Source organism: Alexandromys fortis, unplaced genomic scaffold (assembly GCF_014885135.2).
Source record: "Alexandromys fortis isolate MF-2015 unplaced genomic scaffold, M_Fortis_MF-2015_v1.1 scaffold_117, whole genome shotgun sequence".
Classification (NCBI taxonomy): Eukaryota; Metazoa; Chordata; class Mammalia; order Rodentia; family Cricetidae; genus Alexandromys; species Alexandromys fortis.
The window spans coordinates 3,845,246-3,857,407 of NW_026068015.1; the positions used below are offsets into that span (position 1 = coordinate 3,845,246).

The 12,162-nt window shown below is 38.5% G+C and overlaps 1 protein-coding gene across 1 annotated transcript in view; it reads left to right on the top strand.

The window, feature by feature from the left end:
- Positions 1-12,162, top strand: part of LOC126513774 (glutamate receptor ionotropic, delta-2) — a 578,836-nt gene that overhangs the window by 316,733 nt on the left and 249,941 nt on the right. Inside the window, exon 10 of the mRNA XM_050162312.1 lies at positions 3,824-3,962. Within this exon, the coding sequence (XP_050018269.1) occupies positions 3,824-3,962 (139 nt within the window). The remainder of the gene's footprint in view (positions 1-3,823; positions 3,963-12,162) is intronic.

Consider the following 12,162-nt stretch of genomic DNA (forward strand, 5'->3'; position numbering starts at 1 on the left):
TTTTCATGACAAAGTTTCTCTGTGTAGCTCAGTCTGTCCTGGGACTCACTATATAAGGCCAGGCTAGCCTCAAAATCAGAGATCCACTTGCTTCTGTCTCCTGAGAACTTCTGTTAATTTTATTATCTAACTTCTAAGTGTAGATATCAAATATAATGGCATTGTATTTGGGTTCTGCTAGAGTATTTGAGCTACTAGATTTGTAAATTATATGCTAAAAAGAAGAAACTCATCAATTTGATCTTCCATGTGGTCAAAAGCAAGTCATAAGTCTTCTCAAGGGTAAGATCTTCTTCTAAAAATAAATAAAACGCTCATGGGGATTTAAAACTGAATATCCTTTAGCTATCATCTTTTAAAAACTAAGCAAAAATGCCCATTGTTTTAAAGAAAGATCTAAAATGCATCTAAACTGCTTTTGAAAAAAAAATGTTTGTGTTCTATGTATAAAAATATGGCCTGAACTGATAGTTTAGAAAATAGCCAAAAGACATGTTTATACTTAATGAAATATAGAGGTATTACATATGAGAACCAGTGGTCAAAGTGAAACTATGCCTGGCATAATCAATTGAATAATGTACATATACTCACATATTATATACCTAGCAGGAAAAATAATATTGCTCTTCTAATTTATTTGCACTGTGAATATAGGCCTAATTTCATTTTATAAAGTCTATTAATGTTCAATATCCAGTATGTATTAATTTGAGAGGGCCACGATAACAAAACTCAGACTCAGAAATGTGAAGGGTTGTAAATGGAGGCTCCTTTCCTACCTGTCAATTCCCAAGTAACCACTTTGAGACTTTTATTAGTTACAAACCATTTGGCCTATTAGCTCAGGCTTATTATTAACTAGCTCTTACAACTTCAGCTAACCCACTTTTATTAGTTTATGTTTTGCCAAGAGAATTGTGGCTTGTTACCTCACATTTTGCTTCTCATGTAGCTGCTGACATCTCCCTCTCCTCTGCCTTCTTTTTCTCTGGATCTTTGCTTTGATTGCCCACCTCTCTCTATTCTGCCTGACTATTAGCCAAATCAACTTCTTTACTAACCAATAGTAATAGAACATATTCACAGCATACAGAAGGGTACCCTACATGATCTCCCCTTTTTTCTCTAATTAAAAAGGAAGGCTTTTACTTTAACATAGTACAGTTATCTATATTAAAACAGGCATCGAGCAAGAATTACAGTTGCAATATTTAGTTTATTTGTGTTTGACAAAATTAAAAAAAAATCTATCATCAATTGTATCTATCTTTGTCAGTCTAAAGTTTCATATCTAATTTATCTTTTATCATAACTAAGGAAAACTATAATTTTAACTATCTAGTCTTCAACTGCATCAAAGATTCCAGAAGGGTGATATTACCTAAATGAACAGGAAGCACAATGTGAGCAATTTTAAATATTCTAGAAATGACAGAAATATCTGACTGTCTGGACAGTCACCAAAAGTTTTTCTATAACATTGGGGCATTTATCTTCAGCCTAAAGTGATGTAGGTGCATCTTCTTTCTATGTGTTGCTTTAATTGGTTAATTAATAAAGAAACTGCTTGGCCTGATAAGTCAGAACATAGGTGGGTGGAGAAGACAGAACAGAATTGTGGGAGAAAGAAAGCAGAGTCAGGAAGATGCCATGAGGTCCGGCCCATGATGGATGTGGGCTAGAATCTTTCCCGATAAACCACCATCTCGTGGTGCTACACAGATTATTAGAAATGGGTTAATCAATATGTGAGAAATAGCCAATAAGAGGTTGGAACTAATGGGCTAATCAGTGTTTAAAAGAATACAATTTGTGTGTTGTTATTTTGGGTGTAAAGCTAGCCATGTGGGAGCCAGGTGGGACGAAAAGCAGGCCTGCTCGCCTCATCACTACACTAAAGACCTAGAATGTCTGGCAAGCTTCTCAGTGATGCAGGAAATTTGAAACAGTCATGCCTATATTGCAAGTTTGTCAGTCATTTTTTTCTATGTCCCACAGAATTTCTGGCAGACCCTTCCATGAAGCAGAAAATTTGAAAGACTGTCCCACATATTTTGGCAAAATTCATCAGTTGCTTATTTTTGTGTCCTGCAGAATATGGCAAACACTTTCATGAAGCAAGAAACTCTTTCATGAAGTCCTAAGGACTATCTCACCTTGTTTTTGGAAAGTTCAGTAGTCATTTTCCTGTGGGTTTTGCATGTGAAAATTTATAATTATGGTTAAATCATATGCCACAGTCAAAAGCTGCTGACTTAGATTTGGATATCACTGTAGGAACTGGTGAGATAAAATAGTTTTGGAATATAATTTTACAGAAAATGTGACAGCATTTGCTTCATATTGAAAGATGGGGCTTTTAAGGTTGTGTTCTAAGAAGTGACATAATAGGAACACTCCGGTTTCTGGCATAATGTAAAGTAGGTAGGTTGGGAGGTAATTTGGATGTTAGAACAATGTGTTGAATTTAAGATCTCCTTTAGATTCTTGGTGAATATTGGCTTTTGTCATTAGTTCTACAAAGAGAAGGACCTGAATATACAATTGAATGCTCTCCATGTAGAATGTTGTGTTTCCTGAGTAGATGTAAAAAAATAGTTATTAGCCGCAGACAGGTCACCAAGAGATCAAAGAAAGGATTTCATCAAAGTGTTAGTGAACCAAAGAGTTTGTTGAATCTACTTTTAGGAACACGTGTTAGGGATTATTTGTAGATAGTATGTGTGACTCAAAAGTCCCACCTCAAAGTGAGTGGCAATGCCCAAAAGCCCCTCCTCCCTTAGTCAATATCCCCTTTCTATATTCTCTAATACATCTCAAAAATCTGATGCAGAAGTATCAGTGGGTAGAATCAGGGGGCCTGGTGATCCCCCCACTTCTACCTAGGACATAGTAATAGTCCCATTTTCTTTGCCATAGGCTAGCTTTTCATTGTATTATTTTGACCTCAGTGTTGACTTAATTAGGCTTTTTGTTTGTTTGTTTTTTGAGACTGGGTTTCTCTGTAGCTTTGAAGCCTGTCCTGAAACTAGCTCTTGTAGACCAGGCTGGCCTCAAACTCACAGAGATCCACCTGCCTCTACCTCCCGAGTGCTAGGATTAAAGGCATGTGCCACCATCACCTGGCTTTGATTAGGTTGTTATTGTTGTAATGAAACAGCATAACCAAAAGGCAAGTTGGGGAAAAGAGGGTTTATTTGACTTACATTCAAAGATGTAGTTTATCACTAAAGGAAGCCAAAGCAGAAACTTAAGCAGGGCAGGAAATTGGAAGCAAGAGATGATATAGAGGCAATAGCGGTTTGCCGTTCACTGACTTTCTATCCATGACTTTATCAGCCTGCTTTCTTATAGAATACAGGACCACAAACCTGGCAGTGGCCCACTCACAAAGGGTTGAGCCTTTCCTAATTAATCACTAATTAAGCCATACAGGCTTGTCTATAGCCAGTTATCATGGAAGCATTCTCTAAATTGAGGCTTCTTCCTCTGATGGTTCTAGCTTGTGTCAAGTTGACATAAAACTAGCCATGAAAACTGTCATGGCCACTGGCCATGACTGCCACAGCAATCCATTCTGTGCAAGCTAATGGTCATTTCATGACCAGAGAAAAGTGTTACTTCACCAAATGTTGATGATACTCAGTCTTGCTAAGGTATAGAAGGAATGTAAGCATTCTGAAGGTTGTAGATGAGAAGAGTGGCTCTCTGTCATGACAGGGACAGGAAGCCTTTTGCCAGTGTTGGCACTGAGTATGTATGACCTCAGTTTCTCAATACAAGCTTATTGATGTTGCTGTCATCTCTCCTCTTTCCACAGGTGGGGAAGTCCCATACACAACTCTGGCTACTCGAATGATGATGGGGGCATGGTGGTTATTTGCTCTGATTGTCATCTCATCATACACAGCAAACCTTGCTGCTTTCCTCACCATCACCCGCATTGAGAGCTCCATCCAGTAAGTAGGCAATGATTCCAGTAGCCATCAAACATGACAAATGCTAAAAAAGCCCTCTGAGCATAAATGTAATGTACCATCTGATAAGATTGTCACTCTCCTTCTGAGTAAAGGCTTAGTTCTGTGATCTCAGAGTATGAATCCTAAATAATTTATTTTATAAAATTTTCATCATAACTTAAATATTGCTTTCCATATTTTCCTAGAAGGATAATGTATCATCAAAGCTTTAACCTTCACAGAAAAAAAACTAAGTCATGGCAGGAGAAATGGCTCAAAACCATCTGTGATTCCAGTTTTAAGGGATCCAATACCATCTACTAGACTCTGCCATCATTGCACATGCAGAGTATACATACTCTCATACACTCTCATACATACACTCAGGAATACACACACAATAAAAATAATTTAAGAACTATAACTACATCAGAGAAAAAATAAGATAATGTATAAAAATCTTATGAAATAAAATGTCTTTCTAATGAGGCTGGTACATTTTGTGTGATCAGAATAAAGGGCTAAATGAACATATCAGTGAGGGCATGAAGAGAGAAGGGGAGACTGTGAGAACAGAAAAGAGAGGGGAAGAGAAAAGAGCAGGTAACAGACAGAAATTAGCATGCTAGTGACCACAATCTACCTGTCTGCATTAATATCCATGTGGTCATCATCTCTGCTCTTTCTCCAACATCAATAACAGTGATACAAAATGGTTGTTCATCATGATACACTCATTTCTTCACACACAGAGGTCTGTGCTTCAGGTCATAATGGACTTTCCCATGAGCCCCAACCCTGAGGCATTTTCTGCCTTCATGGTTTCACACTACAGGAGCTGCAGCATCATACAGTTTCTGCCCTGAATGAACACAATAGCCTATGTACTATGTTAAAAAAAAAAAAACATACCCCTGAAATTGTCTATTTAGCCACAAACAAAATGATTTTAATTAAAAGTCAACACTCATACCCCCAAACTTACGAATTGAAAATGAGCACTACTGGCAATATAGGAGAATTTCCCAGAGTCAACTTCTCCTTAAAGAAAAATCACAAAGCCTTTTTTTCCTCTTAAATGTATGTAAATGAGCTTCATTAGTGGCCAGGAAGCCATTATAATATAATGCCAAATCAAGACTTAATTATTTATAGAAGTTCATTGTTTTCCTTCAATCTACAATCTGAAATTGAAAACCACAAAAGTCAACTAGTAATATTCACAAGCAGTCAATTCCTTTATCCACTTATGAAAATGATACTTCTAGATTCACCCATCAAATCATGCTCCTCAAAGTGTTTTATAATTTTTGCTTTAGTATAGGCCTTTCTTACTCTCCCAATTTATTCCTCTTATAGCCAGCTCTATGGGTAAAACAAATTATAAGCGATGCTGAGTAAAATGTGGGAGATTGAGTAATAATGAAAACGATTGTGATACCCTAGGAAGAAAATTGATGAAATTAGTAACATCATAAAAATAATAACCATCATTTACTGATTAGTTATCAGATGCCAGGATTTGTGCTGTTATATGCTGATTGGCTCATCTAATGCTCATCACCATCTTGTAAACTCCATGACACACTTTACAAACAGAAAAACTGAAGATTTAGATGCTAAGCAACTTTTACCTTCAAGCAGTTAATGTCTGGGCAATGTGCAGACCTTCAGGGTGCCCGGCACCTGAGCCTGTGTGCCAGGGCATTGCACAGTTCTCATTCCCTGCACCCAAACCACCATGTGCCATCTGTGTTTAGAAAAGCAACTCTCAGCCTTAAGAATAAATCCTTAAGCTCCAGAGAAACCCTGTCTCGAAAAACAATCCTCAACTGGCTTGGAGCAGTAGCAATGACTTTGAGTTTAACCAATTTTGTTAGCATACATGTCAACATGGGTTAATTTTACCTATGATTACCCTATGCTCATCTGAGAAAGACATTTTGGCATATAAAGCCAGATAAAGACTGAACATATTTAAAACACAAAATGAGAAAGTTTGATATGTATATGTATATAACACATCTAATACTGCCCATACTGTTGATTAAGTATTCCCAAGTGTGTTCAATTAGTAACTGGCTTTGCACCTTGGACAACTGTCTCCTTCTTTCTACCTCCCCACAGGCCTTTCACCATTGTTCCCATCTTTGCTTCTCTGGATGTAACTTTCTACTACAGTAATTATGTTTCTGCGCTTGGCTCATTTCACTTAGCTTAATGACTTGTAGTATGATCAATGTGGTAGCAGATAGCAAGAAAAATGGCTTTCCAGAGCAAATTGGAGTAAACCTTTTAAAATACATTTTAACAATAATGTTTTTATTTTTGAGAGTACAATACATCATTTCTCACTTCCCTTTCTTTCCTCTAAACTCTTACAAGAACTCCTTTGCTTGCTTCCATGTGTGTGTGTGTTCATAAATATGTAAATATGCCCTATTCAGCTTGTATAATGTTACTTGTTTGTGTGGTTTTGGAGCTTACTATTTGCCATTGGCTAAACAACTGGTGTGCTCATTCCTAGAGGGACTATTTCTCCCTTCCTCAATATTATGAGGCCTTGGGAGCCCTCCACCGCACTCATCCATGTTAGCAAGTCCATTGGTGGTCATCCTTGTTAAGGCATGGTTAGGCAGTCATGTTAGTGGTATTTCAAGGGTACACACTTTTAAAAATAGACTTCTAATTAGTAATGCCTAACTATAATGGCACATGTAAATATGCTTAACGTATTACTTAGTTTTGAAATATTTTCAATAAACAAATAATAACATCTTATATGACATGCAATTAGTCATTGTAGTAAAAAATTGTCTGACATTTGTTGTGGCTTTACTATGATACAGACATTAAGTATTATGCAGTTATTATTGCATTTATTCCTCAAAGTACATATCACAATGTAAGTACTACCATTATTTCCATTCTGTAAATGAAGAAACTGAATTTTAGAAGCAAAATGCTCAAGACCACCCAGTAAACATTGAAGCTGATGGTCTAACTCATGTCAACCTGAAACTTATCCAGTCTTGACCCTACAGTTAATTCCTTATCCAATGCTGTTTCCCTGAATTTCTTGACCCAGTGCTTTGCTGAAGGCATGTGAGGCGGTCTATGTGTGCATCTTAGCTACTTAGTTATTACTAAGTTCCCAGCACCAGTTGCTTTCTAGAGTACTATAACAGTGGAAGCAGACGCCACTATATTCCAAGGTTCCATATTCTGCATTCCTCAAGGTTTCTTCAAAAGTAAAATTTAGTAGGGAAAAGAATGTAATTTCACATGGATGCTTCCCTCAAGTGTAGCTCTACATTCCAAAGTAACTGAACATACATTTCCTTCAAAATTATTCCCTTCTGGTGCCAACAAGCATTATGAAAAGTTTTTAGTGGGTGTAATAAATTACTGCCTCCTAATACTATCATGAGAGTAACTTGGGAAAGAATAGAAGCCAAGTAAGTTACAACAGTCTGATTTTATCCCAAAACTTATACATAATTTCAAAGTTCATGTCTTACCTTTGTGATAAACACAAATGCCTATGCTACTACTTGGATGCAGAGTTCCACCTGTAAGTTAGGCTGGGTTCTTGCACAGTTCCCACTCTCATTCTCCAAGAGAACAGATTCTCCACAGTCTCGTGCAGTGCTGTCTTAAGCACTGGTGTTCATAAAATTACCTCCTCCCGAAGTTAAATGGTGAATGCTGACACATCTCACTCTGCACAGTTCAACATGCCATTGGCCTACATAGACTATGCACATCTTCATTCCCTCAAAGCAGAGGCTCTTTCTAGGCTGAGGTGGGAAGAGGGAAATAGAGCAACCCTCTCTGAGAGAGAAAAACATGGGTCCTTTTGAATTGATATTAGCTATGGTCTAAAGTATGGGAAATGGGTTTCCCTTGTAAAAGATAACTCATAAGTTTAAGTCTCCTATTTCTTCAATGACAGGATGTGGTAAAGAATGAGATGACCACTTCGGAGTCCAAAGAGGAAAATATTAATGATTTCTGTTTTGCTGTTGTTGCTTTCGTGTGTGTGTGTGTGTGTGTGTGTGTGTGTGTGTGTGTGTGTGATTTGCTTGGCTTTTTTACTTTAAAAAAAAAAAGAAAGTGAGACTGAATATATGGGTTAGTAGTTAAGATCACTTGTTGTTCTGCCAGAGAAACCAGGTTCAATTCCAAGCACCCCATGTTAGTTCACAACCATCCACAATTCCAGTTCAGAGGATCTGATTCCCCCTCCTGATCTCCATGGGTGCAAGGCAGACATGTGGTACACATAGACATACACAGGCAAAGCACTAACATGCATGAAACATTTTAAAAATAAAATGCTTGATTTTCTACTGGTCCCCAGGCTAAAAATGGCAATGGTGCTTGAAGAGTTTTGAAATTACTGTTAGTGTCAATATGGGATAAGGGCTGAGATTGTAGCTCAGTAGTGGGTCACCTGCTTAGCCCTTCCAGAGTCTTGGGTTCCATTCCCAGTAACACACACATAGACACACAAGACAGCATTACAGCACCATCATATTTGCCTTTACTTTATTATTTTTTTCCCAAGAGCCATTTATTACTTAACATCAAAATAAACAGAGCTACAGGAAATCATAGTTGTTCAACTGGATTCATTAGTAACTAGTATGATTAATCTTTGTGACCAAATGTGATTATCCACACCCAAGGAAACCAATTGTTCCTTTGCTGATACGTTATTGTTTCTTTCATATTTGCCATCACTGGTAGTGTAGGCCACCTACACTAGGTAATGTCTCTGGGCCTTGTCACTTGACCCTATAATCCTCTCAAAGAGTTAAAAAAAATGTGCTGTGTCAGTCAAGTCTCACTGTAATTTTAGCATAAATATGAATTAAAGCAATGACTCATTTGATAGTCTCAATTTAGTGCCTGATTACCCGGAATTCAAAGGAAGCTGCGGACAGTGACTGGCAATAACCCTGAGTCAGGCTGTTGTTAAACAAGCATTTTCTCATAGCTCATCTTTATTTACCCCTGTCATAATCAGTAACTCAAATATAGCTCCTTCTATGTGGGCGCCATCATGTTTACAATTAGATTTAGTGTCTTTCTGTTTTAAACCTCTCACATGTATCTCTCCCACCTCATACTATGAACTCTAGCTGGCCTTGGACTGGCATGCTGTTCTACTGTTTTATACCTTTAATTAAAATGCATTTCCTCAAGGGCCGTTTCTAATCACTTTTGTATCAGCCTAGGACCTTATGTAGTACCTCATTAAATACCTAGTGCATTGTGGTCACAAATAATATTCAGTCAATAAACATCCAGGAAAGGGTTCCTTAAATCTGGCTTGAAACTGCGGAAGTCCACTGTGTGAATATCAGCCACATAAAACACAAAAGAAATATTAGAGTCATTTCTTTATGCTGTTATTTCACAGAAGAGAGGAACCCTCACATGGTGCACCGTCTTGCTTTGCTGAGTGTCTCCCCTACTCTTTCTTCGATTGTTCTGTAGCAGCCTGTCTCAGAGCTCTCAGCAGGGAATTGCACACTTTATTAGGAACAGCCACGATCAGGATGGTTGAAAGAAGCTGGGCTTGATTCATTCTGCTTCAATGTTTCAGCTCAGGGCAGAATTGTTCTGCTTGGACCCAGACCTCATAGGCACTGCACACACAGGAAGGCATTCATCTCCCAAGTCCTTATTGTTCGGAGTTGAGATGCCTTAGTTGTCTTGGCACTTAAGTACTACAGTGATGAATATCTTACGAGCATAGAGCTATCTAGATGTCATAGACAGAATTTTATCTTCTAAAAGAAAGAAGTCATATAGGAAGTATATATTGGTCTTTCAAATGCACCTTTCATTGAGTACTTAATTAAAGACTGCCTCCCACGTTATTTATCACTCCCAGGGGACCCAAGGAGCCCTGGTAGTCCCTAATATGATCAAATATCTATCTTACCCCGTTCCTCTCCCTTTCTTTTTATCCGTATCCTATCTCTGTCTCTCCATACTAGAAAAATTTTAAATAATTCTTATCTTTCTAAATTTCTTGCTAGCTTCCTTTCCTATGAAAATTCTGATAAAATATCCTCATCCCACAAGTTCACACAAACATTTAAACTCCTGCGCTGAGGAGTATCTGACAGCACCACTTTGTAAGTGGGTGATATTTGAGTACAACATATTTTGTGAGCATTTAGTGGAATAGCAATGATAGAGATTATCAAGAAGAGTGGGACCAGAACGCAGAACTGGAGCTCTGGCCTACCATACAGTGGGTATTATACAGGGTCCTAGGTTGTCACTAGAAGAAAAAAGTCACACCTAGAGTAACTGATACAGGTCTATACTCTAAGACATGACACTGGAGAAATCAACTCTGAACCACTGGAGTGGCCATACTGAAATAGGACCTGTTCCTAATCCCATACTAGGGACAGGTTACAAAACCTTCACATCTCTTCCCTTCGCTTTTCTACTTCTCCTAGTTACTATCCAGTTTCAGTTTAGAGAATCTGATCCCACCTTGTCCTCTTCTAGCTTATTGGCTTTCTATAGAAGACAAGTTGAAGTTGGGGAATCTCCCTACCCCAACCACAAGTTCTGGGAGGTTTTTAAAACATCTGTCTGATTTATTTTTCTTTTTCTTTCCATTCCATTTTTAACTGAAATAGTTTAATAGGTTCCCTATTTCCTTATTGTTTTCCCAGTCTACTTAATTTTCCTCTTCTGTTTTATTCTGTTTCTCTAAAACTAATGACCAGCATATTTCTACTTATTTACTTTCCACTGCTGCCTTAACTACCTAACATCTTAGTACACGTCATCTTAGCTGTGTTCCTTTACTTCTGAAATTTATTAAATTGAATGCTAATTTTCAGACTTCTACCAGTATTTGTTTGAAATATATTTTATTAAATTAATCTATTTCAGGGCTTGAGAGATGGTTCAGCAGTTAAGAACACTGACTGCTCTTCCAGGGAACCAGGTTCAATTCACAGCAACCACGTGGCAGCTTGCAACTCTCTGTAACTCCAGAATCCAACACCATCACAAAGACATGCATATAGGCAAAACACCAATAAAATACAAATAATTTTTTAAAAAAAATTAAATTTATCTATTTTGCAACCTTACCAGAATTTCCACTCCCTCCTCTTCTTCCCCATCCAGCTTCCCCCAACGCCAGCCCCATCCACTCCTACTCTATTTCTGTTCAGAAAGGGTAGGCCTCCCATGGATATCAACAAAGTATGGTTTTGCAATATGTGGTAGGACTAAGCTCCTCCCCTTGTTTTAAGGCTGGGAAAATCAACTCAGTATGAAGAAACAGTTTCCAAAACCCAGCCAAAGCTTTGTACACAGCCCCTACTCCCAGTGTTAGGAATCCTATGAGTAGCTCGTGCTACAGAGCTGTCACAGATATGTAGAGGGGCCTAGGTCTGTCCCATGCAGGCTCCAGGGTTGCTGGTTTTCACTCTGTGAGCAACCATGGGCCCGGATTAGCTTCTTCTGTTCATTTTCCTATGGTGTCCTAGACCCCTCTAGCTCTTCCTCCCTCTTTTCAGCAGGATTCCCCGAGCTTGGCCTAATGCTTGGCTGTGGTTCTCTGCATCTGTTTCTATCAGTTACTGGATGAAGGCACTCTGATGACAATTGGGCAGGCACCAATCTAAGAGTATAGCAGAATATCATTAGGCATCATTACATCGACATTATTTTTTTTCTCCAATTGTATTTGGTTCTATCCTAGAGCTCTTGGCCATCTAGCCTCTGGATCCTGGCACTTCAAGCAGTGCCAGGGGTGAGTTCACTCTACTGGCATAAGCCTCAGACTGGATCAGTCATGGGTTAGCCACACCCACAGCCTCTTCTCCACCCTTACCCCAGCATATCTCATGGGCAGGATAAACTGTAATCACAGTTTGTGTGGCTGCTTGGTGTCCCAGTCCATTCACTGGGTTTTGCCTAGTCACAAGATATGGCCAGCTCAGCCATATCTTAGCACAAGATATGAATCCTATATGAGGAGGCTTAGCTACGGCCATCATTGTAGATTCCTAGGAATTTCTCTTACACTGGGTTTCTACCTGACACCAAAATGCCAACCTACTGTTCCAGTCATCTCCTACTCTACTATCCCCCTCCATCCACCCCACATTTCCAAACCCTCTTGCTTCCATCCAGACCACCCACAAAATCT